This window comes from Nipponia nippon, unplaced genomic scaffold (assembly GCF_047370975.1).
Source record: "Nipponia nippon isolate SJK-2023a ecotype South Korea unplaced genomic scaffold, ASM4737097v1 scaffold_5, whole genome shotgun sequence".
NCBI lineage: Eukaryota > Metazoa > Chordata > Aves > Pelecaniformes > Threskiornithidae > Nipponia > Nipponia nippon.
The window spans coordinates 27,411,952-27,439,289 of NW_028262369.1; the positions used below are offsets into that span (position 1 = coordinate 27,411,952).

The 27,338-nt window shown below is 42.3% G+C and overlaps 2 protein-coding genes across 11 annotated transcripts in view; one reads left to right on the forward strand and one right to left on the reverse strand.

Annotated features, from left to right (window-relative positions):
• Positions 1–21,624, forward strand: part of CC2D1B (coiled-coil and C2 domain containing 1B) — a 37,796-nt gene extending 16,172 nt beyond the window's left edge. For 5 of the 7 annotated variants that reach the window (XM_087730749.1, XM_087730753.1, XM_087730750.1 and 2 more), the window contains 13 exons: positions 1,779–1,891; positions 2,683–2,875; positions 5,146–5,318; positions 5,975–6,100; positions 6,634–6,692; positions 6,954–7,070; positions 7,526–7,599; positions 8,276–8,334; positions 10,184–10,235; positions 11,575–11,674; positions 15,523–15,613; positions 16,358–16,488; positions 18,234–19,457. In XM_087730749.1, coding sequence (XP_087586875.1) covers positions 1,779–1,891; positions 2,683–2,875; positions 5,146–5,318; positions 5,975–6,100; positions 6,634–6,692; positions 6,954–7,070; positions 7,526–7,599; positions 8,276–8,334; positions 10,184–10,235; positions 11,575–11,674; positions 15,523–15,613; positions 16,358–16,477 — 1,277 coding nt within the window. In that variant the 3' untranslated portion in view covers positions 16,478–16,488; positions 18,234–19,457. Of the gene's footprint in view, positions 1–1,778; positions 1,892–2,682; positions 2,876–5,145; positions 5,319–5,974; positions 6,101–6,633; positions 6,693–6,953; positions 7,071–7,525; positions 7,600–8,275; positions 8,335–10,183; positions 10,236–11,574; positions 11,675–15,522; positions 15,614–16,357; positions 16,489–18,233; positions 19,458–20,588 lie in introns of those variants that run through there. The other 2 variants (XR_015698657.1, XM_087730754.1) reach the window with 2 other exon arrangements.
• Positions 21,625–21,633: 9 nt separating this feature from the next.
• ZFYVE9 (zinc finger FYVE-type containing 9) overlaps positions 21,634–27,338 on the reverse strand; it is a 59,923-nt gene continuing 54,218 nt past the window's right edge. For 3 of the 4 annotated variants that reach the window (XM_087730747.1, XM_087730746.1, XM_087730745.1), the window contains 5 exons: positions 26,693–26,773; positions 25,146–25,308; positions 23,865–23,970; positions 22,714–22,890; positions 21,634–21,915 (listed from right to left, as the gene is read on the reverse strand). In XM_087730747.1, the coding sequence (XP_087586873.1) occupies positions 21,754–21,915; positions 22,714–22,890; positions 23,865–23,970; positions 25,146–25,308; positions 26,693–26,773 (689 nt within the window). In that variant the 3' untranslated portion in view covers positions 21,634–21,753. Of the gene's footprint in view, positions 21,916–22,713; positions 22,891–23,552; positions 23,718–23,864; positions 23,971–25,145; positions 25,309–26,692; positions 26,774–27,338 lie in introns of those variants that run through there. The other variant, XM_087730748.1, reaches the window with a different exon arrangement.

Sequence of the window (27,338 nt, forward strand, 5' to 3'; positions counted from 1 at the left end):
CCCAGCAGGAGCCTCAGAACTCTGTATTTAATTAATCATCTCCTTGCAACACCTCACAAGCCAGATCAATATTGCAGCTCTCATGGCTAGTAAAAGTAGTCTACAGAGACAAAGCAAGTCATGCCCGTGGTCACACTGAGACAGTGACAGAGGCAGAAACTGAACCTGCTTCTTGAGGCACTCTCTGTCCTTTTTATCTTCTTCGGAACGTATAGTGCTGTGTTTGTAAAGGTTTGGGCAAGGTCATCTCTGAATGCTCCACCTCTGATTTGCACGATACTGTTTCTGCCCTAGGAAGCATCATTCCTTTTGTCTTGTGCCTGATGTGTTCATCTGAAAAGATACACTTAGCACTGCAAAGTGGTGCCTAGATTTTTTAAGTTAGAAAAGGGACACAGACCTTGTGGCTTTTTTGTCACTGTCAAATGTGGCAATGGCAAGCACTGTAGTAGTAGTAGTAAAGTAGGCAGTGCCAGCTCTGTCAGGTCATGTGCTGCTTTGGAGGGTCCTTGCTTTGAAACTGTCCCTCAAAAGCAGTGTAGCATCCCTTGTTCTAGAACGTGATCTGTTTCTTGGTAAATATCAGTTGCTATAAGAGGGAGGCACTCCACATTTGCATCTCTGAAAATATGCATAACTCAATTTCCTTAGACATGTTAGCTGCATGTTTTTCAGCCATCATTTAGAGGCCATATGATTTACATTGGAGACAACCCTTAGGCAGTCACTGGAACCAGCAATGAGATTATAATGGACTGGCAGTGCATTTCATTGCATCTGGATGATGATAAGCACCAGCCTTGACCTCCTTGGAGACAGAAATGCTGCTGAGGAATGGATCAGATGTCACGCAGGGACAGCAGCATAGGGTTCTGTGTTCTGCCTGCCTGTGTACCTCAAACTTGTTCTGTCCCCGTAGCAGCCATCTCTAGGTTTAGAAGCAGTTTAGTCATTATTTCTTGGTACTTCTAATGAGACGAGCAACAAGAGTACTTGCTACATATTAATGAGATAAATCCTATTAACAAACATTTCATAGTAGTGGCTCTGAGTCTCTGTATTTCAAAGCTGACACTGAACTGGTAGTGTGGAAGTGACAGTTTATGTTCCATCATCAAGCCTTCCTCCCATCCTTAAAAGGATAATAAAATAATGAAAAGGGTTGTTCTTCAAACACTTCACATTTAACTACTGTGATTCTGCCTTACTTTGCAACCTCTGCATTGCAGTAGATTTCAGCAGAGGCTTAGATTGTCTTAGAGGCTTACGCTCCAGATGTCAGCGATGTATTGTTTATTACTCTGTGGGGTGGCACTGATTTTTCTGCTGGACTGCGTACCAACTAAGGTGAGGCAGCAGTGAGAGGGGCAAAAAAGAGCCAGCAACTCTTTGTACAGTCCTCTTTCCTTTTGTGCAAAGGAGAGAGACTAAATTCTTTGCTGGTTCTGGGAGCATCTCTATTGCCAAAGTCTTGAGGTTGTGAGGTTCTTTGGCTGGCTGCCAGTTGCTCAACTTAGAAAACTGTGCTCTGTTATTGCATGATTTTAGCATCATCCCTTTAAGCCTGGATATCTGTGAGAGACCTGATCTTAAGCCCACCACTCAGACTTGATCTAGCAAGGCTTTGTGGCCTTGGCCTCAGTCTTATTATGCTGAATTCTGCAACATATTAGATAATAGATACTTGGATAGAAATAGCTTTACAGAAAAGGAGAAATATGGACGATGGAACGTAGGACTAATGCAACTCTTTACTTCTGTATTCCTTTCCTCCTCAGGATTTCCCCCTCTTCCTGGTGTTGCAGTAGCGGATGGTGACAGCACAGTAGCTGCTGTTCTGGAAAGTGCTAGCAAGCTGGCAAACATGGAGGAGAATGATGAAGAGGAGGAGGTTAGTATTTCTTAGTAGGATGTGTAAAAGTTAAAATGCTGTCTCTTATGGTATGCAGAGATGAGGCCATTGGATTTCCAGTCAAGCAAGGGTACTGAGATGAAATACGTTTCCCAGAAGCCTGAAGAGTACAGGATCTCAGTAGTAATTTCAGTTTGCATTATAGTGTAGGAGAGAGAGAGGGATGAGATGTTATTACAGTCAGTAACTACAAAGTCTATGAGTCCAGAGTTTGGCTCTTTCATAACTGTCTTGTATGTGCGTTTTGTTTTCAAAGCAAACACTTCAGATCCTGGCCACCCCTTTACGTTGTTCTAAAGCATTTAAATCTGTACTTTCATCCTGCATTCCAGTAGCTCCTATGTTTGTGCTTTCCCAGGATGTTTAACACTTACTGCTTTTTGTCAGGCAACACCAGCCTTCAGACTTTGGTTTGATTTCTTTGTCTCTACAGATTTGGTTGCTGATTGTGCTTTCAACTGGAGTAGCTTTTAATGGAGAGAGTTCCTGGATGATGTTTTTTCTGCATGCATCTGCTTTTTTTGAAATCACTGCCTTGTTAAACATTCCTTTTGTCCCTTCTATAGTGGAGGTTTGACGCTTGCACGAGTCAACTACCTGCCGGCATGGTGTGGCTCGTAAACCTCCAGAAGTTAAAATTTGCTGTCTAGAATGTTATGATACCAGAAGGCTGATATAGTGATAACCATGGTTGTTGATGCTTGAGATGCTGTCCTCAGGTCTGGAATAGATTTTATGCACTTAATATGAAATTCTTTTTGTTATGCTAGAATGAAGCTCTGACACAGGCCCCAGTTGCCAAGAAGCCAGCTCAGCTGCCTGGAAAGCCGACTCAAGTTGTTAAGCCAATTACAGTGCCATCTGTTGTAGCTGAGGAGGAGAGCTCTCCTGAGCATGTGAAACGGGCTACATCACCCTCCACCCTGGACGAGGCAGAATCAATGGATCATCTCCCTTCAGCTGGTAAGGTGAAGGGATTGTCATTTCCAGTGATCCATGTGCAAGTCGTTTGCACTAGTTTAGTTTAATACCTTGGTAAAGACTTCTTTTTATTATATTTTAGATATGAGCCTCTGAATGTGTGGCATAGATTTCCTCTGACAGGAGCTTCAATATATGTCTGCTGGAGGGCAGATCCAGACCAGCCATGCAGCTTTATTTCACAGAGGCAGCATATGTAATTATAAGGATGATTGGGTTTTTAATTAATTTTGATGTAACAAGTGTATCGATTCATAATGTTTAACTCTGCTCACAGTTGAACTCTACATATACTCTCATTAAAGTGGACGGCTTGCCAGTGTGAATTATTCTTTGATCTAATGCAGCTTCCTCCATCAAACAGCGGTTTCTGCCTAGTGCTTCACCCAAGGATCTCAAACTGGCGTAGAGGCAGTAGTTCATCAATCTCTAGTCCTCCTGTTGCTAAGGTCGCTAAACAGTTGTCTGTACAAGATTAATTGTACAGATAGTAAGGGACAGCCACCACCTCACGGTGTGATTTGGGCACACACCAGCAGCGTTCAGTCTCTCACTGATTCTGTTGTCATGCATTGACTGTAATCCCATCCTTCTGCCATTCTGCCCTGGGTAGTTCCCTCAGGACAAAGCAGAACTGTCTAGTTGGCTGATGCAAGTTCTTTTGCAGAGTGCAAAGGCATTTCACAGTGCCACCGTGATTAGCTTATAACTCTTCTGTCTGGAAAATTCCATGACTTGTTTTATAATGACCACTAAAATGTAGTAGTTGTCCATTTTGGCTTTGAAAATCTATGAATCCTCAGGAGTTTTGTTTTTTGCAATTTTAGCTGACATATTAACCTCTTGAGCGAATTGCCCTAGACTTACGCTGTGAAGAAATTGATAATACCTGGTCGCTGGTGTTACAGTAATCTCTCTTGGGTATTTCAAGTATTTTAAAATAAGACCAATAGATGCAACAAGAACCTGGACAGATCCTTACTGACATGACTTTTCACAACAAAATGTCAGTACTTCACTATTGTAAAGCTATATTCCACTAGCCAAAGTGCATTTTGTGATCCAAATGTTACCTCCTTCCCCCCAGAATTCCGAAGTGCAGCTTACAGCTGCCCATAGCTGATAAATCAACTGTAAAAAAAACCTGTCTTTTTCTTGTCAGATAGCGCAAGGCATAGGGAGCTGTGGGAGTGGAGTGGAGCAGTTGCACTTAAGGCCTATAGCAGCAAAGTCAAGGGGCCAAGATCAGTTGGATTAATGGCTTTGCTCAGTCCGATCTCCACAGATTTTCTTTGAAAATACCTGTGCTCTGTGTCTCAGCCTCACAGAGTGCGCTGTGCGTTTTGTCTCAGTGGAATCTGGGCTAGCGACATTGTCTAATTAGTTTGGTTTTGGCTGACTGGGCAAATTGCTTACAGCAGCAGGACAGCAGGCTCTTTTGCAAGGATGGGAATAAGTTGGTCGTCATCTGACAGCGGTGAACATAGTGTGAGAGTCATTGGTATATTTATTTGCTAAAACGGGCACCTCTTGCAAGTGTTGTTTAGCTTGTGTAATCACAAGTAGAGTGCAGTGGTGAATACAATATGAATATCTTTGGAAATGGCTGTAATCAGCTCATGCTGTACCATTTCCTAAGTGAGGTATAAGAAGATGCACTGACCTGGTACAATGCAAAGCAATCTTTTCTGACTTGTGTGGTTGTCCTTACTGTTTTGGGAAAGAAAGAGGAGGCCCAAGAATTAATAAGAAACCAAGATGGCAAGGAATTACAGATAAGCAGAGGTGATATGTCTGAATGTGCCTGCGCATTGGTTCATCTGGGGTTTTTTTCTGACAGATCAGGGGAGATGGAAGAAATGAGTACGGAAGATGCTCATAATATTCGCTGTCTTTTAGAAGTTAACATGTCAAGCTGAAAGTTTGAATTCAGCTTCTGCTTTGGACCAGTCAGCTGTACTGGAGTCTGTCTCCTGCCTGCAAATAAGGGGCTGTAATTACTGTTGTGACACTTGTGAAGTGCTATGAGGTTTTTGATGAAGGATGCCATGATAGAAGGAAGTTTTTGTTTCTTTTTCTGATGCTTGAAATTGAAACTGGCCAATAAACAATTAAGTGCAGTAAGGAAATGTCCTTATTTGATATCTGTACTTTTACTGACCTTTTTCTGGCTATAAACTGAGCATGATAAACCTGTTTCAGGGGCATGGCAGTGTCAGATGAGTGAGGGTTTTTATACAACTGTTTTTCAGCTAGGGAACAGCTGGAATTTCTGGAGAACAGAAAGAAGCAATACATGAAGGCAGCCGTCAAAGCAAAGAAGGAAAATAACCTTGAACAGGCTAAGATGTATCTCAGAACAGCTAAGAGCTTTGACCTAAAGATTGAGCAAGCAAAATGTGGCAAACCTGTTGATATTTCCAAGGTTAGTAGGACTGTTAGTATTCTGCTTTGTTTCATATTCTTGGACATCTAAGTGCTTACTTCAAGCAGTAAATGATTTAATAAATATTTCTTGACACAAGTTAGTTTGCTCAAGAGACAAATGGAGATACTGAGCCCTGAAATTCCCCTATATTTTTGGTTTAGTTTTTGTTTCGTTTTGTTTCCTTTGCTGCTCTTCAGATGTGCCAGATTTTGAGGAAAATTTAGTCTCCATGAACCATGTGCTCCTTGGTTTACAATGGCACACTTAAACCATGCAGCTTGGAAGTGTTCCCTGGGCTTAGGGTGTGAGTACATCTCTTAGCTGTGTCCTAACTCCATCTTGGGGTGAGGATCAGGTGCATGTGATAAAGTGATGCTCTGGTTTCTCTTGGTATTTGGGTAGATGGGGAAACCAAACTGCACTGTAATAGCTCTCCTGACCTAAATAATCGGGGAACTAGGCCTGTAAGACAATTTACAGGATTTTGACTTACACCACTGCCTGACAACTGCTTAAGTAGTGGTTGTGTTGGAATTGCCTTGAGAAAATAAGCAAGCCATCTCCCTTCACTGACCTTTCCATACATTGACTGCTTTTTGTCTACTTCATTTTTTCCTATAAGGGCTCTGAAATGTGGTGTTCTTGTGTTGCAGCTGCCATCACCCCCTACAGATGATGAGGGTGATTTTATCTTCATACACCATGAAGATGTCAGACTGTCTCAGAAAGCAGACGAAGTATATGCACAGCTCATAAAATTGCTGAAGGACCAACATGAGGTGACCATTTTATCTTTTTTAGAAATGTTTTGGGTTGGTTTGGTTTTTTACCTTTCTCTGGGTTTTATTAATATTATAATTCCATCATTGTTTCTGTGGGGTCTTTTGTTTTTCTTTTAAAATACTTTTGATTTTGTGTGTCCTAAAGTGGAAAATTTTCAGAGTTGGCTTCTCTACTGGTTGAAGTCAGAGGGTGTGCTTGGAGGCTTGGGACTATCAAATTATCACTATTAAGTATGAGCACTCAAGTTTGAAAATAGTACCCGAATGATTAGGACTAGCCCTTGGGTGAACCTTATATCTAGAAATTAAGCGATTAAAAAGTAATAGGGCAGAACAGCTCAAACAAACGCTGTGCTCAACTTTGGGCTTAAAGGACCGGAGGGGGGGGATGTTTTTGGATGACTTGGGAAAACTCTTGGCTTTTCTTAAATTAGGTTGTCATCAACCTCAAAGCTCTCTGCCAGTCATGAATCTGTGTGTAAGGATCACTGAGTGCATCAGTATTTGTTTGCTTTTGTTTCTGTTGACAGAGGTGTTTGCAGTATTCCAAGCAATTCATGCATCTGGGAAACGTAGCAGAAACGACTCGGTAAGACCTGCTTCCTGCTGTTAATCATCCCACAATGTGGTCATTTCAGGCTTGAGTCTGCCTGACCGCCCTAAAGATGATGGGGGTTCAGGTTGGTAAGCTTCTCGTTATGTGAAAGGCTCAGTAACTGTGAGGCCTGCATCTCCAAGTTGCTCTCAGCCCTCTGGTCTGAGGCTTATGCTGTGGCCTGTGCCTGGCAGAATGCTCTTCATGTTCCAGTGTGTGTATAGCTTTTCTGTTGTTTGTTTGCCTTTCCTATAGGTTTGAGAAACTGGCACAAGGTTGTAAAAAGGACATGGACATCCTACAGCTTGCACGAGCACAAGGAATGGATCCTCCAAGCCATCACTTTGAAGAAAGAACCTTTAAAATGATAAGGTGTGGAAAAACAAAGGGATTTCTCAGGCAGGCTGGAATGAGTTTTCTGGTTTCTAGCTCTTGCTTAAGGGAATTGCAGACTTCCGCAAACTTGGGTGGCACCTAGGGTTAGGCTCAGTATTCCTGAAAGGACACTCTCAACAACTTAAAATACGAAGGAGTTGTTCTCTAACTTCTCTTCTGGGTTCTTTTGTTTTCAAAATATCTCCAGCTTCATCTCATATTCTGCTACTTCAGCCACTCTTTCTTCCTCCGTATTTCTCCCTCAATCCTGTTGCCTTTGGGCTTTGTTTGTGGCATTTTTCACTATACCTCAGAAATGTTTTTATCTCAGTTTGTGGTCTTTGCTTTTTTGTAGATGATCTATGTAGGAGTGCGCTATTGAAAAAGGTCTGACAGTAGATCAGGTGGTGATGGGCTACTGGGATGAATACGCTTCTTTATTTTTTTCACAGGATATTTTCTGAGCTCAACAGCACAGAAATGCACCTTCTCATTGTCAGGGGGATAAACCTGCCAGCTCCGCCAGGTATGTACTCAACAGGGCATGTGGGCTTTTTCTTCTGAGTAGGTAAGGAAAGTAGTGGGGAATGAGATTTTTTTTCTACCTTGAAGACTACTTTAGGAGTCAAGACCTCTGTAGCCAGCACTTATTAAAACAAAATAACCAGGTTTCAGGCTCAAGCCCCCAAAACCCCTTTAAATAGTATTTAAAAAACAAACAAACAAAAAAAACCCAGAAGAATAAAGAGAATCTGGGTTCCATCTGGATAGAGGGAAGAACTTAAAATCGTCCTGGGTTCACTCATAACTGGGCATAGTTTAAGTTTCATGTTTATCTCCTATTTTGTTATGAGCGCCTGCCTTAACTCTGCACCACCTTAATGTGCATTGACCTGTCAGTAGACAGGAGTTGCTCCTGCCAGTGTTACTGCTTTTAGTCCCTTGTTTCTGGGAGCTTGTAAACCATCTGTGCTAGACTGTCTCAGGACTAACAGCAGCATTAAGAAAAGTAGATGTTTTCCTTTGGATGCCAGCTTTCTATGGATTTTGGTTTGATGGATGGGTTTTTCAGTTGTCAAGAGACAGGTCATGAGTCCTACCGAAAATCAGTTAGGTGCTCTTGAAAATCCTGCTCAACGTTACAGATGCAATGAAAATATCTGTATTGGCTGTTTGGATTGGCTGGTTGTTGTCTCATTCAGGTGTATCACCAAGAGATTTGGATGCGTTTGTGAAGTTTGAATTTCAGTACCCAAGCGCGGTGAGTGTGTGTCCTGGCTCTTCTTCTTCAGTCTGTGACCCTTGCCGCTGTGTTAACTTGTGAGGGCTTCAAGGAGGAAGTGTAGGTTTTCTTCTAGAAAGGGAAAACACTTCTAGGCACACTGCCTGAATTTGTTTTTGAAACATAAACTTTTTTCTGAGAAACAGACCTGCTGAATCTGTTTCCTGCAGATTTGAGATTTGCTGCACCTTTCTCGTGATGTTCTCCGCACCTTACACTTAGCAGTGTGGTGTCTGCTTCAGGCTTGCATGTTCTCTGGCTGGCTGACCACCAGTTTACTGCTCAACAGCATTCACAGTGCTAAGCCATGCCCACCTTTCCCCCCGAAGACGCTCATCAGACTGTTTCCAGCGTTTGCAAAATTTGTAGAAGTTCATTTCTTTCAGGGGTGCAAACGCACTGGTAACTTCAGCCAAAGACAAGGGCATGCAAAGTTGTCGCTAGGGGAGAGGGGCCACCTTACATGTGATCTCCCTCTAAATCCCATTCCTTCAAGAAAATAAGCTTTTAAAGGCATTGCTTTTGGACATCTCCTGTAGTTATAGCAGTGGATTAAAAAGGTTAATCTTTGTCATCAAATAAATGCATTCGACTCCTGGTAATTTAATTTAGCAAATATATATGTGCCTGTCTGGAGAAAGGACTTAGGCCATGCAAGTTTCTTGGCCTTACTAATGAATACTTATATGTATGTGCATGTAAATGTGTGCATATATATGTGTATGTATATAAAAAAACATGTATACATATATATATTGCTTCTTTCCTTGAAACTCCCCAGCGTCATCCTGTTCCCCTCACCTTTAAAAGCAGTCTCTGGTCTGAAAAATACTGAAACCATTGAGCTAGAAGGGCTTCTAAGGAGGGCTGTCTAGTCTTACTGTCAGTAGAAGTGAAGAAGGCTTCTGCTCAAAAACAATCTTTGCTTTTACAGGACTAATATTTAGCCCCGTGAGAGTGCAGAGCCTAGATTTTTATCTCCTAATAAATTTTGCAGCAATTCCACTAAAATAAATTCAGTTACCTGTGGGAAATTGATGATGGTCAGATCAGGTTTGTGTTTAGGTTTGAGTTAATGTGAGGCCTTAATGGAGGAGTCCCCTGCATTAGGGTGGCGGAAAACAGAGTTGGTCTGTATGAATAATTTTCTGGGGAATAAGTAGGAATCAGCATAGTTGCTTTTAATTTCTTTTTCTTTGTTTTTAAAAAAGCTAGATCTTTACTGCTTAGCCAACAGTCAAATACACCACCTTTCTCCTTCATAGCTGAAATCAGTTTTGCAAAGTAGCTGCAATAATTAGGTCACGTTGTCCTTGTTCAGCCCCCAGAGATTTAGTTTGTACTCCGCTTTAGGTTAAAAGTTAATTCACTTTGGTGGCAGATTGATTGTCAGGCAAAATAATAGTAGGGCAATTCCCTGAATGATTTGTGATGAATTCCTTGTGTAGCTTATTATTCTAACTAATGCAGAAGGAACAGAATTACTGTGTCGCGGAACGTGTGCAGTTTATCATGTAGTTTAACAGCCGCAGTCAGTAACTTTATGATGATTGGATTGAATTGAGTGTGACCATGTGGCTTATCTGTGGCTCTTATATTTAATGTAATGTTTTGGCTTATTCTTTATCTAGTATTATACTTGTTACCCCAATGAAATCCAAATATTTTAGTCTTGAACGTACCATGACTCTTCTTATCATTCAGATAACCCCCTAAACCTCATGTTTCTTGTATAGGTATAAAAAAGAGCTGGTAATAAAAATGGTTACTACTTTGTATTTTGAAACAATATCTGATGGTTTTATGTAACGTGTCTCTCTCTTAATAGGAGCAACCTCAAAAGAGTAAAACACCTGTAATTAACAATACCAATTCTCCAGGTTAGTACTTTTTCTGGGACAGAGGGGAAAAAAATTGCACCTTAGGAGAGTACAGGAGAGTGTCACTGGAGAGTACAGGCTGGTGTCATACTGTGAATCAGGCCAGAGGGCCTCCCACCACCGTTTTTCTCCTTTCTTATGAAAGGGCTTGTTGGAAGGTGAAGTCCAGCCATGTTGGCAATTTCTTCACCCTCGTCCCAATATTGGTGGTAGTTATTGTGTGATGAATTAGTGAAATCATCGAGTTACCAGTCATGCTCCAGCTGTTGCTGTCAACCCTGCTGGGAGATGGGCCAGATAAATAAATTTTCTTTATTAATTTTAATATATCCATGGATCAGATCTTTTTCAGTCAGATTTTGTGTCCTGTGAGATTGCCAATTCTGTCATTTTTGCTAATCAGCTAACATTTCTAAACCTGACAAAGCATCATTGCAGAAATAGTTGGTTTTTTTTTTTAAGACAATGTGTCTTGAAACCAACTAAAATACTTTCTTTGTACCTTTTGCAAAATACCCCTTTGTGCCTAGCCATTGAATACCAGTATTAGACTCATCATGCATTTTAGAATTAATCATCTTGCACTCTGAGTTTTGTTTATTGCTGTAGTATTTTTTCAATGCTTGCAGTAAGCAGCCATCTAGTATCAAAACAACTTTGAATTCAGTATCCAAATTACTAGGTGTGAATTTATCTCAAAAGAGAGAGAGAGAGGGATACCTCTTTTGAGTTTATATATTTTTTTCTGTGAAGAGTAGAAGTCCTGAAGCTCTGATATGGAGAGCTGTGTTCCAAGTCTTCCAATAACTTGATCTGCACTTGGTGAGCTCCTACTTAGCCTTAATGTTTTGGGTTCCCAGGCTGACAAGCAGAGATGAGTGTTCCTGGATAGCGCAGCAAAAGTCTTTGAACGTTAGTTGTACAATGTTGCGAGACTTTCTGATAAAAAGGTATCCTGTGGCATAGTTCTTGTCACGTCCATTAATGAAACTGGTGTTAAAACAGTACTAGTTACATTATCAAAACACCCCTTCCCAGTCATTCCAGCCTTCCTATGCTTTTTCCTTATTGTTTTGTACCTTTTTCTTAGCCACAGACACTCTGTTTAATTGCCCAAAGACCTAGATTCTCCAGTTTTGCCTCTCCAGTAACTTGCTGTCACCTCCTCATGATGACTTGGTTTTTCTGTAGTTTGGTTTCTGTCCCTGTAAAGTGGGGATGACAGAGATGAACTGTTGCACAGGGACGCTAACTTGTTAATGACTGAAATAACCTCCTGAGAAGGAGGTTCCTACGGACTTTCACAGCTTTCTTTCATTTTTCTGTATCTCGACTGTAGAATATAACCAGTTGTTTAAGTTGAACATCAATCGAAATCACAGAGGTTTCCGACGAGCAATTCGGTCCAAAGGAATTAAATTTGAAGTATTTCATAAAGGGTAAGTCTACAGTTTGCTCACCCCTCATTGCTTCTCTAGTAACAGTTGAAAAGAGTGTTGTAGCTGAGATTTATGAAGCACCATCTTTAAGCTAGCAATTAAGTGCTGTCTAGTTCTCATCTCTGAGAACTCCTTTCAAAATGTGCCTGAGCTCTGTATCTTCCCTTATGGGTGTGAAAAAAGGCAGAAGTTCAGCGAAGTCGGTTCGTAACTGGCAGATCAGTTGAGGATTAGTGTGTTAAGAGGAACTGATGACGCTGAGAAGGTCATGATTCAGCTTCAAATTGTTTTGATTCTTATCCAGTCTGGTTTTAGTCATCAGTACTAGAAGATTTAAATGTCGTATGGGATAACTTTGTAGAATAACGAAGTACAAGTGGCAGCAAAACATTAACAGCAGTAAAGCAGATGACAGATGATGGTAGAACTAGTGTTACGGTCTTGTACTTATCTTCATTCTGAGGATCTTACAATATTTACCGAACACTGCTATAGCAAACTGTTAGACTTTCTTGAGAGAGACAGACTCGCCTCATCTCGGAGATCAAGATGATGAGATGGATGTTAACAATTGGTAAAGTTCAGGGAAATCATCCTACGTCTAGGCTCATTACCGATTTATTCAAAATCGGAGTGGCCTATGTTCACTAATGCCCGAGTTGGTTGTGATCCATGACGCGGATGGGATGTTAGATAACCTGGTGTTGTCTCTGTGGCTCTTTGTGCTATTCTTTGTTTCTATTACTGGGACATGCAGAAAGGATCCAGAGGTTCTCGGAGATGGTTTTCAAGTTGTAGGTGTTTTAATTTGTGAGCTAAAGTCCCATTGTTTTTACTCCAGATCTTCCATTTGCACCTCCATTGAAGCAAAAGCTGATTTTCTTACTCTGTCAATCCTGACTGCTCTACTGCTCTGTTGTTCAAGATTTCATCATTAGAGATCCTGCCTCTTTTGCATAGAACTGTTAAGTGTTTACAGTTGTTTAAAACGTTTTTCCCTGTCTTTTGCATCCCATTGCGCATATGGGGCAGATCCTATTCTCTTATCAGCTGGAACTGTGCTTGTTTTTAAGGTCTGAGCTCAGGCTTAAGGTCACCCATTGGGAAACACTCTCCAGTGATTCCTGTGTTGTATGCCAGCTCCAGATTGTCCTTTGAAGCCTTTTTGAAGGCTAGCAAAAAAAAAAAAAAAAATCTGTGCAGGTTGTCTCTTCTCTGGTTCTGAGATTTTTTTGTTGTTGTTGTTCTTAGAACAGGAATCTAACAAGTTAAATCCTTGTTTCTGGGTGGCAGTTCCCCTGGGCAAATAGCAACGGGGAAGGAGAAAAAGAAATGCCCACTGATCACCTTCCCCGGCCATCTCCTCAGGAGAAAGGAGAGGATTTAGTGATCCAGGCTCTTTTCTAAAGACTGTCTGCTCCCTGTCTTTCTTCAAGACTATAAAAGAATAATACTTTCAGAAGCGCTTGTAGATGTTGTACTTTTGGGTCTCTGATAGCTCTTTGACCATCTCCCAAGAATTATTTTCTCTCAGTGAGCAAAGGAGCCTTGTTTCAGCTCATATATATTAAACTTCAGTTTAAAAACCACTTTCAAGTAAAAACCCAGCAATGTATTTTTCCAAAGGAAAAGTCTCTCCTTTAAACCTCTCCTAAAAGCTTCTGAAGATAAAAGGAGATTTCCCCAGAGCAGTTTCTGAAGCCATGGCCTAGAGCAAGTTCACATTCCTCACTGCAAACCCCCTAGAACTGATCAGGGATGAACCAGTCTTTATTGTATTTTGAATTATAAAATGGAAAAAGACTTGTAAAAAAAATTCAGCTAGAAGAATTGCTGATTCTCTTTTTAAGTTTATGAACAAAGTGTCTAACGTACTGCAGTACAATTATGTAATCCTTCTTCATTGTAAGGTGCTTGTGAAGTAAAGGAAGTATTCTAGCATGTAAGCTAATAAATTCTGAACTTTTCTAAATGATTTTGTGAGTCTACTGTAATCTCATTGATGGAGAAGAGTCCCATCTTTGGAAGGCTCTCTGTCAACAAAATTCATAGGCATCGTGTTTGGAGGCAGCGCTATCAGCCCTTGAGGCGCTTGTGACATTGTTTTTCTTTACTACAGCAATTTGTGTTGAGATGGACAAACTGATAAATAAGAAGCCGTCTGAACAACTGAGCTGGAGTCTTTCAAGTCCTTTGGCAGCAGGTTTTTGGAAGCGATGTACTTCCGAACAGTGACATGCTGCACGTTCCAGTGCATTCAGTGTCGTAGTGGTCTTGCACTCTTTATCCCATCTAGAGCGTCTGAGCTCCCTACTGCGAGCTCGTTGCAGCCGGGGCTAACGGTACCAGACCATTGTCCTCCTAATCTGTAGAGACTGAGGTGCTACGTGAGCCATAGCATTCCTGACGCTATTTCTGAACACGCGGGCCAGAAAGTGAGGTTAAAGGCTGGATGACGGGTTTCTTATACTCCAGTTGATTATGAGCTATTTGGAGAATATATGAAGGAAGCAATCACTGAGTCAGTGGATGCGAGGAAACAAGCTTACTCCTTTTCCAGCCAGAGATTTTTAGACAATCGGGTTCCCAGATGTTGACTTGGAGATTGTAGGCACTGATGGCAGCATCAGGTCTGTGTATTAATACACTGCTTACTATTGCCACAGATGACATAATCATGAGGCTCCATTAATAATCTTCAGAGTTTTCGTTGCATATGTCAAGTCTTGCTTGATAATATCTCCTAATGATAATAGGAAGAAGGGTGGATATTTTGGAGTTGGGGTTTTTTTGTTTGTTGGTTGGTTTGCTTGCGTGTTTTTTTCCTAAATAGAATGGCATAAAAAAGGAAGCTTCTGAATTCTTGGCAGAGTTCCTGTCTAAAACATGGCAGGCATGGCTGGTTGGCTTTCCTACCTCCAGAATCTCTAGAGTTCAGTTGTTTTATCAAACCTTTTGAAGACTGATTCAGGGAAATGCTTGGATGCAGGCAGAGAAATCCAGTGCTTTGAGCTGAACGCTTCTGTGGAATTAGCGTGTTTTAGTCTTAGCTGTTTTGCCTTTTGGAGGAGTTTGTCTGGATAAGGATTGCACCACCTGTCTCTGTTAAGGTAAAGATGGATATCTTACTGATGAAACTGTTAAGCAGAAGTGACTGTAGCAGAGTAAAGTTGATGGTTTTCCTTGCAGAACAAAAATGCTCTGTGTTTCGTTTCAGCAGACTAGAAATTCTAAAATGAGAGTTTTTGACTGTTAAAACTACCAGTAGGAAGGTGAATCAAAACAATAGCTGAAAGGAAATGTTCTTACTTATAGGAATTGAGTGTTTTGATTTATCAAAATGAAACAGAATGATTCATGTGACTCGTTCCTTGTTAGGAAAGAGTAGTTTGCCAAAACCAGCATGTGCCTGTGAAATGTTTGTTTTGATGAGAGATGCCACTTCCTTGGGAAGTTTGTCAGCCTGTTCTGTTAAACAGCCTGTTGCAGAAGATTGCTGGCCGTCCTGGCTGGTAGGCCGTTCTTCCCTGTCGCCCTGTGCAGGGACGAAAGCTGCTGCCATTCCAAGGACTAGTTTAATTGATTGTTTTTCTTCACTACTGCCCTCCTCGTTAATTTGGTTGCAAGAGAATAATTAAAAAAATGAGTACTTCCATATCTTGTCCTTGTAGTCTAGTTCACGAAGGGTTTGCCCCTTGCAGCCTGGATGGTAGGGCTCTAGTAGCACGTCTTGACTAGCCCTCCTGGATGCGGTGGTGCTGCAAATAGTGATGACCTCTCAGCTTGCTTCCTCTGTAATGTTCTGAGAAACTTTACCCGTTCCACTAAGGAAGATTTCTTTGAAACAGGTCCTTTTTCAGAAGCGACAAGCAGGTGGGGACAGCACACTTGAAACTGGAAAAGCTGGAGTCAGAATGTGAAGTTAGAGAGATCATCGAGGTATGTTTTCTGGGTGAGGTGTCTTCTTCTAGTAAGTAGTATTTGAACAGAAAGGGAAGATGAATATTCGCATTGCATGAATGTGTCTGTGTACAGGTGACAGTTTTGTGTTGGATGAGTTCGATAAACAATGGGCTGTTCTTTGCTTTGTGATTTCTTGAAGCTTGTCTCAGCTGTGACCGTTCCGGTACTGGGAACTTCTTAGGGACTCTCTTCTGCAAATGTTCTGTATCACGATAGTTTTCTTTGTCAGGATCAGAAATTCAGGCGATTCCCAAAAATATTTGTGTTGGTAGCTAACAGATCAAAGAGTTAAGTGAAGACTGACAGAATGGATAGAGAGCTGCTGTAAGATCCAGTAGGAGATCACCAAGTGGAACCTTAAAAAAAAAATAATCCCTCGGGCTGCATCACAGCCATGCTCAGGACACTGCTGCCCTTAGCGTCCCCTCAGCTGCCCGTGGAGTCCATTGGTACTTCGGGGGGCTTGGTGCGCGGCAGGCAGAGGTGGTGCAGCCACTGGCGCAGCTGCCCTGCACGGGTTGTGCGGGGGACCTGCTCTGCTGAGTTACGAATCCGGGCACGCACGTGGCTGTGACGCCTCCCAGCGTTGCAGTCACCTGCAGGTGATCTCCGCCATCTTTTAGTCATGGGGAAACAAAGTCAATGGTTGCCTCAGGCACTATAGTTTGACATTATCGTTCGTATGTGCGCTAACTGCTGCTCTTTTTGTGGTTCTTTCAGATTTTTGATGGCAGAAAGCCCACCGGAGGGAAACTGGAGGTAAAAGTCAGACTCAGGGAGCCCCTCAGTGGTCAAGATCTTCAAACAATTACAGAAAATTGGCTGGTCCTTGAACATTAGTTTTATCTGAGGTATGAATACTGTGTCTAAAGATGGTCTGGCCAGAACTTGACAGGGCTACAGATAAACTCTGCTTGAATAATGTCTTTTGTTGACATTGACCTAATTACACAGCTCTGGCTTTGATACCATTCATCTTTATATTTGCAGTGGTGAGTTGACATAATTTCAGAAATGAGGTTACAGAATCTCTGATTAGTTTGGATATCAAAGATGCTATTTCACAATCACTTGAAATACAGGGAATGCTTCTAGCATCACCTTTATTTAGAATAGTATTTTGAAAATAAGATTGACAAGCCCTTTCTAGGAGGGAGGGTGCTTTCTGTCCATCCTTATTTTAGCAAAAAAACTTTCAGAGTTAGCGAAGACCCTTCTTCCTCTGCCAGAAGCTAGAGAAGGGCATTCGATTGTCCCACAAAAAGTCTGCTTGACTTCATCTGAAAGGGAAACTATTGGAGACAGGCTTTCTTCTGGATACTGGAGATTTTTGGGCAGGGAGAAACTGTACAGTTGAGTACAGGCTACCTGAAGAACTGTGCCTGGTGCCCACTGTGCTCGTATCCCGTACAGAAGAGGAGCTGTGTGCTGCCAAAGTGGCTGCATATTAGGATGAAAAAGAGGTAGGCTTTCTCTTCTTGCCAGTCTCTATGGAAACTGCTTCGTTTCGGAGCTTGTCTTCCTTTCTCGTACTCTGTTTTTTAGGTATTAGAAATTCTTCCTTCTTAAAAGGAAACGAAAGCAAATAAATACCAAAAATTCCGGTGACTTTTTTTTTTTTTTAAGTGATTTTCTACATAAAGTTACTGAAAGATAAGTACCAGAAGTCCATCTGCCCGTGGAATCTCTAATTCAGCCTACTTTTATGTATGTGTCTGATGTTGGAAAGAAATCCAGATTAGTTGGACACAATCACTGATAGCCTGAAACTTAGGTCCTCGCTTCTCCCGCAGCTTATGCTCATAAAAGCACGGAGAGGACGCTGGCACGCGAGGGACGGTCAGTTCTGCCTTCGGTGCACGTGCAACTTGCCTGCAGCCCTCAGGCGTTACTGGCCGGGGTGTGACCGCGTTGGTCCCCTCTGAGCAGGGATGATTTATACTGTGGTAGCAGGTAGAGTCCTCCTCATGGACCATGGCCTCACTATCCGAGCACGGAACAAACCTCACCTTTTCTCATGGGAAACAGATGATGTACAAATACAAAGTTTCTAATAAGTAATCCCTCTTCCTTTGCTTGAGCTCCTGAAGTCTCTGTGCTCCTCCTTCCTTAGCATATTGTTTTGCTCTGCATTTATAAATGGCAGTTAAGCTAATATTCGTCAGCTTCACAGCGACATCACCTGTTTGCCACGCCTTTGCTTCCAAATTGTGTTAGATTTTACAGACGGAGAGGGCTTGTTTCAGTACACGGGTCTGACTTTGTTGCACCAGAGGGACTGTTTGTCTCATGATTTCTTCCTCACAGCCAAGGAGGTCAGTAGGCTGCCCGGCAGCTTCACGGTCAGGGTGTGAGGGAGGCTTTGATGGCCATAATCTGAAGTAACAACTTGGCCTTCTGCCGTGACTGGACACCTAAGCGTTTTCAGTCACTGGAGCTTAATAATTTTGCCCCATTGATTTTTCTAGTTACCCATCCAGAAAATTCATGTTAGCATTTTACATGTAACGTGACCTTGAATTGTGAACATCTATTAAGTACTGCATCAAGTAATTTTGTTGTTTGTTTGTTTGTTTGTTTGTTTGTTTTTCCCCAGATCCATTGGAATGTTAAAAGATGTGGGATGAACGTATGTAGAAAGATGCTGCTAGCTGCAAGCACCAAAGATGTTAAATGAATGCACTACTGAACCTAATGTCTATTTTGATAACAGCCATAATGCTTATTAATAACTTCAAGGCGAATGTAAGGCTCTGGAAATTTGCTGCTGCAGGGGATTGTTACTAGTCTACACTAAAATAGACAGAATTGCCTTAATGTGGGACTACTAATGTAGCACCGGGATGAATGTTACATTAACTATGCATAGTGGTGTGTGAAAAGTTTAGCCCCTTAAAAATTCCCTGAGGCACTACAAAAACTTTTCAGTCAAGTCGCAGGTAAGACCTTTACTAGAATTCATTTTCTTCAAGTGTGCAAGCAGCCAACGTGGTACAGTGAACAGTCTGCTACTGCTTTTTCTGTTCTCTCTTATCAAGGCCTGCTTGGGTTTTCTGTTTTGTTTTGTTTCCTAAAATAGAGGAGAGACAACTCAGGCAGCAGCCTAGCAGTGGTGTGTCCCTCCTCTGTGCATGCCACTGCAGCATGAAGTTCAATGGGATGTTGCCTTGCAGAAGAAAAGAATGCAAGACTTCTTAGCAGCAGGTGTTTACAGATCTATGTTTTTGTTCGGGCTACCAGTTGTCTGCCATGCTTGCTGCTCTGCTTGTTCAGTGCAGCCCGGGTACTGTGCCTTCATCCTTTTTGCTTTTGTTTTTTTGGGGTTTTTTTGTTTTGTTTTGTTGTGGGTTTTGTTTTTTTTTTAATTTAAGGAAGGAGGGAAAAAAAGAGTACGCTAGACTCTGCTGCTTCCTAAATGTTCCTTGCATTTTTACAAAAATAGGCTTTTACAGTTCTTCCAGGTCATGGGGAAAATAGCCACTCTTTGTCATGTAGAAAACTGGATTATGACTATTTTCAGGAATGCTTTTGATCAGCAGCATACAAAAAATGGTACCAAATACGTTTGTGTTTTTAAATCTCCGTGAGCTAAGAGAAACGAGTGCTCTCAAAGGAGAGGATGTGCCTGCACTGGGGAGCCGGAGCGCTCCTGCCCCAGCTGTTGAGGTGGGGCAAGGTTGTAGACAGAAAAGAGTCCAGACAAGTAAGGCAGCGCTGCCTCTGTCTTCCTGAGCAGATGAAGACAATACAGTGTTTAGTTTTTAATTTCAATAAATTTAATATACAAAACTACATGTTGAAAATAAAAATATAATATGCAGTTTTTTGCAGTGTTAACTAACTGAATTGTAAAAGTACAATTTTTTTTCTAAAACAAGTACTCATTTCTTAACAACATGGTAATTAAGGTCATTTAAAAGGCTATGGTTGAAGCAAACATGTCAGTCACCAGTTGATAGTGTTTTGCACAAACATAATCCAAACCTAAAAGACTCTTGGGGCAAAGGAAGAGAAGATAAAGATTTTTCGCCTCTTTTACTGCATTATTAAGCGTAACAATGCAACTAAAGGAACTGGAAAGCCGCTGCTGTGGCAAAGCTGGAGTGCAGGCTCTAGAAAGGAGGATTATTACTTAGTTTATGGAACGCTCTTCCAGATGCTGAATCTTGCCTACACCATGTAGTGCTGCGCTGTGTCCCAAAGTGTGCAAAAACAGCGTGCAGAGGGGAGTACCCTTAGTCCAGCTCCGCTGCACAAATACGTAGGAAGGCTAGTGACTGTGTAATAGCTTAAGCTTTGTCCACCATGAAACATTAAGTGAGCCGCATTAAGCCAGCCACCTTTTCCCAAATGCCGAAGGTAAGGTTTCACTTTGACGTAACACTTACCCTTTTACGTGTAGTAGTGTGCTACCTCTTGGCGGCCAGCTTTTATTTCTGGAGCTGGACCCCAGTTCTCTGGCCTGCCTTCTCCAAGTGTTGGGTGGTGACAGCTGTAATTTGCAATATTGGATTTGTCAGACTTTGCTTTTTTTTAAAAAGCAGTAGCCATTTATTCACAAATGCGCTCTGTACATATACTGTGCTGTCTTTACATAAAATACATTGCTACGTGTACAGTTACCTTTTCCTTTGCCCAGCTAATGCTGTATATTTGTTTAAAAACACATAGCATCAGTCTCACAGTAGCCTTGCACTTCCCTTTATATTTGAAATGACACCTATGTTACTCACATACAGCAAGAGCAAAATAATCCCCCCTGCATCCACCGGAACTGACTGCGAGTAGGGACGATGCAATGTCTGTGTTCACCATAAATTAGCCCCTCTCTTCCCAAATTAACTTTCTGTATAGATGGGAGGAGAAACCTTCGACCCCCTTCCTGGGAGGGACTCAAAACAGCTGCTTTGCATGGCTATGGCTAAACAAACCCAACCCCTTCTGCTTTCAGCTCTTTCCCCTGGTTAGCAGCTTTCCATGGAGACTATAAGAATGTGGAACCCCATTTCCTCTGGCCGATTCTCAATTCCAGCTTCACAATGTTGTGGCAGATGTGAGCAGCTGCTTTCCTTACTAAAGCCCTCTCAGGTGAGACCAAGAGCGCTGGGCCAAGTGCAAGTGTTCAGAGCTGACCAGAAAGCCTTTTTCAGCAGAACATGCAAAAACAGCCACTCTAGACTTTTATCACAGGTAAGCTTTTACATGGTGCTGCTAATATGAAGTGCGAGCTGTCTTGTATTACATGACACTAGCGTTACACTACAGCATACAGCGAGGAGGAGACTTCAAGCTGCCCTGGGTGTTACTTTTCTTTAAAAAGCAGGACCTACTGGGGAAGAGGAATGAGATATAACTGCACTTTAGGGCTAATATTTCCTCTGCTTCATACCGATTTGTAAACAAAGTACAGAATAGCAGAGTTGTTCTAGGAGATTACAGAAATCTGCCGAGGTGACGGGTTTTTATAGTAAATAGAGGAAAAAAAGTAAACTAGCCTATTACACACACAACACTGCAGTTTACATAATACCGCTTTCGGAGAGATGCCTGCCCTTCTGCTCATTTGGACACATATACAAATGTAGTTATGGCTAGGTAATCTTCCCGTATCTCTCAAGGGCTACTCCAAGAGTATTTCAACCAATAACCTGGTCAAAATAATGTAAACGTTACTTTTTAATGTCTACGGAATACCCACAAACGGCATTATGATGAGGTCAGAATGGAGGTCTTGATTGTTGTTTCTTACGTGTCCATCTACAAACAGTACAAGATTGGAGTTTCACTTTTTATTTACGCCCCAGTGATCTTTGCACCCGTTTGAGCATTTAGAGTACATGACTGTAAGTCTTTAAACATGAGCATTTTTCTAAACAGTAACAGAAGTGTATTAGCTGCAAGGATAGCATAGCCATGTTGTAGTATAGAAGCTGCCCTGATCCTCTGTTTGTTGACAATGCATAGAAGATTTAGAATTATGGAACAACTGTCCCTCCCTCCTCCCCCCCCCCCCTTCCCCAATAGTGTTAACAAAAGCTTAATTTTCCAGTTTTAAAGTGCAAATGATTCAGATACAACTGCTGCTGGAACAGGTCTGAACAGAAAATGAAGTCCTCTTATGAGATGTTTTCCAGAATATAAAAGATGAGCTCCATTATGACTGGCCCCTCACTCAACTGACATGCCCCTCCATGAATCACTGGAACTAAGGCACTGTCCAGGTCATTCATGTATTGAGAGGGCAGTGGCTGTCCATTACTCCCAGCTTGATAACCAACCTAAAAAATACAAAGTAAGAGTGGGTTTTACAGAGAACAGGACACCGGGCTCTGTGGGCAGTAAAAGGGAAGTGCGGTGCAGGAGGATGAGCTGTGTGAGGTGCTGTGGTCTCTGCCCGGGGAAGCCGGGCACTTGAACAGGATGTAGCAGGGACTAAAGCGGCTTTGCCACTTGTTTTTGTTCTTCTCTGTGTTCCCAGGGGCTGCCTAGACAAAAGTAGCCTCTTTTTTCCTACTGCTTTGTTAAAGCAGATCATTCAGATCAGCAGGAACCGCACCCCGCATTATCAGATTAAGTCAGGCACTGTTTAAAAGCTGGTTGATCCTAAGAACATGTCCACGCCAAGGCAAGGCCAGCTGTCTTGCCCTTCTTTTGCTGTAGAGCACTCTCGAGGGGACCTTCCGTCTGTTTCTCTGCCTCATACGCAGTGTGGTCTTTTAAGAACAGCCATGCTTGTGAACAATGTTTTATGCTCACTCAAGAATACATTTAATACACTCCTGTCTTTAACGTCTGGTGAAAAGGCCAATTTAGAGTCTCCTCTGAGCCTGTGGCAGGGCTGTTTGCAGGTGCTGCTAGTGGCATCTGGGGGTCAAGCCTGGTGGTAATTCAGGCTAGGCACTAGCTTTCCAATTTTAACAGATGGCCCAAAACACCAAACACCAGTCAGCACCACTGGATTAGCATCCGATATTGGTATTTCTTTAACCAAGAGAATGGCTGAAGTGTTGTATTCCCTTTTTGGGGAACAAACAAGGGAACACCCCCCAGTTAAACCGAAACTATGCAAGACTTACTTGGTCCGAGTCAAGTGTAACACGCAGACCTAGCTTAGTCATTCCATCTTCCTTCAACAATTTAAGATGAGGACAGAGAGCTAAACAGAAAGCCTTTGCCACATTTTCAGTCAATCTGCTGTGATCGGCTGGGTCACTCAGACCATTATGTTGCTCATCATTTTCCAGGAAAAACACCTGAGAGAAAGAGTTAACACAAGACATAACACTTGGCTTTTCTAGAAAATAAGGTTACTGAGATGCTGTTTAAACAAATGAAGGCTTAAAGAAGAGTTGCTCAGGGAAGACCAGCAAAAGACCCTGAAGACAAGCCACCTTAGGGGGAAAAAAAAAAAAAAGACTCCAAAAGAAAGATTTAAATAGTCCTGTTCTGAAAAACTTTTCAGTTCTGGTCAAAAGCCTCATTATAGAAATTCACTATGTATTGCACATAGTTTTTAATAAAAACCTGCTTTTAAACAGATTTTAATTTCAGAAAATTCGCATTTTTAGTAGAAGCCATCCCAGCCTGAAGGTTTGTACTATTGTTGTCACTGAACTTGTCTCTGTTGAGCCTGTAAGGTGGCCAGCTGCAGAGTGATTGATTAAACTGGTTCCTCCTGGGCAGGTTAAGTGAAACACTTGAAGAAATCTTTCAACACTAGCATTTGTGGGCTGGCAGAGTGATGGGTAACATCAGCTATGCCAGCAGTTTCTGCAAGTGATTTATGCCACAGCACTTTCATTTGAACTTGCTACATTTTAGAGAGGGTAGCTCAAAATGACATTTTTAAAAACTACTATTAAGGTTGTCTCCATTTAAAAAGGTAGTTTGTAACACAAATGAAGCCAGCTGTTACCTTGCGTAACACAGCGAGCAACTATTTTTCTGGTTCCCCCAACAACCACATGCGAGAAGAGGTGGCCAGTGCACAGTGGGCTGCAGAGGCTGGCTGTGATAGCAGCCTGAGCTGCGCATCAGAGAGAGGATATTTTATTCTGCACAATGCCGTACTGAATCTTTCCTTGGAGGTAGAAAAGGTAATATAGGTTTGTCCTGAAGAATTTGCTGCTTTAATTTTGGCGAGTAGGGAGAGCAGGTCAAAAGGCTGTAGCTGCAATCCCAAAATGCCAAGTGTCGGTTTACATGCAGCTCAGTGTGACTGACTTACTTCTGTCCACCGAATGACCTTTCCGTTTGCCTTGTACTCTGAGCCATGAAATATCTTCACGCTTGTTATAGACTCCATTGATTTGCCATCAATAGGGCTTACAACACTGTAAAAGGGAGGGAAAAGGGTGAGTTCCGACTTAGCAGAAGACATGAGCTGAACAGAGACCATCGCAATAGAGAACTACATCGGGATCAAAGGGCGGCTCCTCTGCTACACCTGAATCCCCCAGTGACCTCGCTACAGGTTTTTTCATAGCAGTGCTCTGCAATTTGAACTGCTACTACACAGCAACTTACCGCCTCAGCTTAATGGGGCACAGATCAAAATTACCCTCAGAAGGGAACTCCCCAAAGGCTTCTCTCAGAGTGCCAAAGACAATGATCTTGAATGCAGCTGCTAACTGTGATGGTGCCAGGTGCTAGGCCTGGAGCTCCATAGTGAGCAGCCTTTCTGAACGGGCTCCCACGGGGCTGAGCAGGAGGGAAGAGCCGAGAGGCAGCACGCTCCCCGCTGTCCCCTGCCGCTCCCACCCCTGACACCCGCCCTGGGCAATAAGCACAAACCAGGTGCAGGAAGGACCTTCCTAAAGGTTTTCAACAAAGCTTCGCACCAGAGCTGAGATCTCTCGAGGTGCTAACACAACAGTGAGGCATTTCATACGCGTTTGGTTTTCATTCATTTGTAACCTCAGGGTAGGCCAGCAATACCTGAAACACTACTTAGACAGCCCATAGTTTAATTACAGAACCTAAGACTGGCCTGGAGAGCCTGAAACCACGGAACTATCCTTCTTTCTAGATGCTGAGTCCTTAAACATTGTACCCATCACAACAGCGCTTCACTGTCATAAATACTTAAGCTGCCATATACACCTTTCTTTTGGCTTAACTATCAAGAGTCCAAATATATTATTGATGGTCAGCAATTTTATTTCCAGCGCTACTTAATGCAAACTAAGCATCAAGAGAGCAAAGTGACCACAATATGCAGGGTTCAGCACTGAGTGTTGGCAGCAGATTAGTGGTTTCCAATAACTGGATATTAGCAATGGCAACAAATCCATAGCATTGACAGCTTCCTAAATTGATGCCCCAAAGCTCTGGTATCTCAATGCCATTTTCATTACATTTAATTGCATCTTATCACTCAAAATTGAGGCGCAGGCTTGTAATTCTTATTGATTTGAAGACTCATGCACCTTATAAGATCAATTAAAATTTTTAACAAGTACAGTCAAACAGTCACCATACAATGTCAAGCAATTACTCCTCCACTTACCCCTTACTAAAGTTTTTATCATCTTCTACCCACTGAATATGAACGTGTTCCTGAGGATCTTCAGCATCTACTTTGCCACAAGTGATGGTGAAGTCTTTCATCTCTCTCAAGGCCTGCCTCAGAGAGTCCATGCTCTCAGCAGTTATCTGGACCATTACTCCATCTAGGGAACCAAGAAATCCTCATAAGCCAAGATAAGCCACACTGAACAGAGCCTATGTAAAAAAAAGAAATAAACATCCTTCCTCTTTTTGCAACAGAAAGGTTAAACATCTGTTTTATGAGTCATAGGCAGCAATGCTACATAAGACCATTTCTGAGCTCTCCGAGTCCTAAAACATAGCACTGATGAGCATTGACTAGGGAAGACACAAGGATAATGTGAAGTCTGTCTACCAGGTGAAGTCAGCTCTAGCAATGGCCGTGTTAGTTTGCCTCAAGACTTGACACCTGCTCTAGCCAACCCTCAGAAACCCCGTGTGACCCTCTCCCCCCTCAGCTATCACCTCTGTTAGCACTGGAAGCAGCGCTCCAGCGGTGAGAGTTTTTGGGAAGTCAATGCTGTGCCTGACAGTGGCAAAAGATACAGAATTTGGATTGGATCAGTCTAAATTACTGCAGAAATAACTTGGGAAAGATACACTTCCCCAAGGTACAGACTCCTTGCCTGAATCCACCTGTACCTCCGTCTCACACTAAACCACCAATTTAGACACAGAAAATGGTATGAAGACCTACACAGACTGACTTACAGTGAGATGGCTGCTTTTCAGCCCTGGGTGACCACTCACCCATGGACTGCACGCTCATACAGCTGCAAGCTCTCAAGCTGGCACAGCTTAAGGAGTTGCTGCTCGTCAGTGCAGCTGTGCTAACTGACTGCACGCAGGGCTTCTTGCGTACCTCCCTCACAAACTGCAAAGAGCACACTTTAAGCACTACTGTCTGCACTGTCACATCTGCGGTGAGGTTAGACTACAAAGTTCTGTAGCTCAGCTGACAAGCAATAATGGCTTTCAATCCAGTGTACACAGTCGGCATTTATTTCTGGGATACGACAACTGGCAAAAGAAGAACAAACCAAATCAGAGAGGCACCAACCAGCTCAACGATCTCCACTTGTCATGTTCTCACCTGCCCACATAAAAGCATATAAACAATGCGCATTCATAATCTTAGAGAATGCAGAGCTATTTGGGAACAGAGTAAGTTTAGCAGGGCTTCCTCTCCTGGTCGGTGGATTACACATTCCGTATTCCTTAGGCTCACAGTTTCCTCATTCAACCCAAACCAGTAAACTGATCACAGGCTCACAAGCCAGGTATTTCATATCTTACCCTCATTTTCTCGTGTCCCTATTCTACAGCATCTGGACAAGTTCCTCCTCATTAAAGGAAACAGAATTTTTTTGGCTAAAAAGTAGGATAAAGCTGAAGCAGCAGCATGATTCAAATGCCCAAGGCATAACAGCAGAGCCCCGATAACTACAGAGCTGAGCAGTGTGAAGAGGGAAGCAGTGTGTTTTAAGCAAGCAGTTCAGTTCTTACCTTCTACTATGCTGGATTTGGCAAGGTAGCCTGAAGAGGATTTTAAAGCTCCGCTGAACACAAAGAAGCTGGCACCAGTCACTGCAACAACAACAGGAGTGATTTAGTGAGGCTTTCGTCAAAACAATGCCTTATACAAGAATCAGGTATCACAGCTCTATCATCCAGAGAGGTGATTAATCTAAATCAGGACAAACACTGCTTAGAATTATGGTGACTTTAATGCACATCACAGACTTGGATATGGAAGGGCAAACCACCCAGTTATTTTCTAAACTGGACAACTGTTTTTCATCAACCTTAATGAATGCTCATATTTCATCACTCTCCCTCTCCCCATACACACCCCTAAGTTTCAGGACTACTAATTTAGGGTAACCAAGTACATAATTAACTAACTTCTAAATTTTACCACACAGCTTGCAAAGATTGTGAGCGAGCTGTTCATGGATCACACTCTAACACCAACCCACTGGCAAGGCCACAGCTCAAAGCCACCTGATTTAAAGTAAAATTATCTTAAATGACCAGTAAGCGTCATGAAATTCCTGCTGGAAATCCCTCTTCTTGTCCCATATGTAAAATGAACAGAAATCAGAGAAGACCATCAGTCCTGAGTGACATCCCATGCCCATATACTCACTGG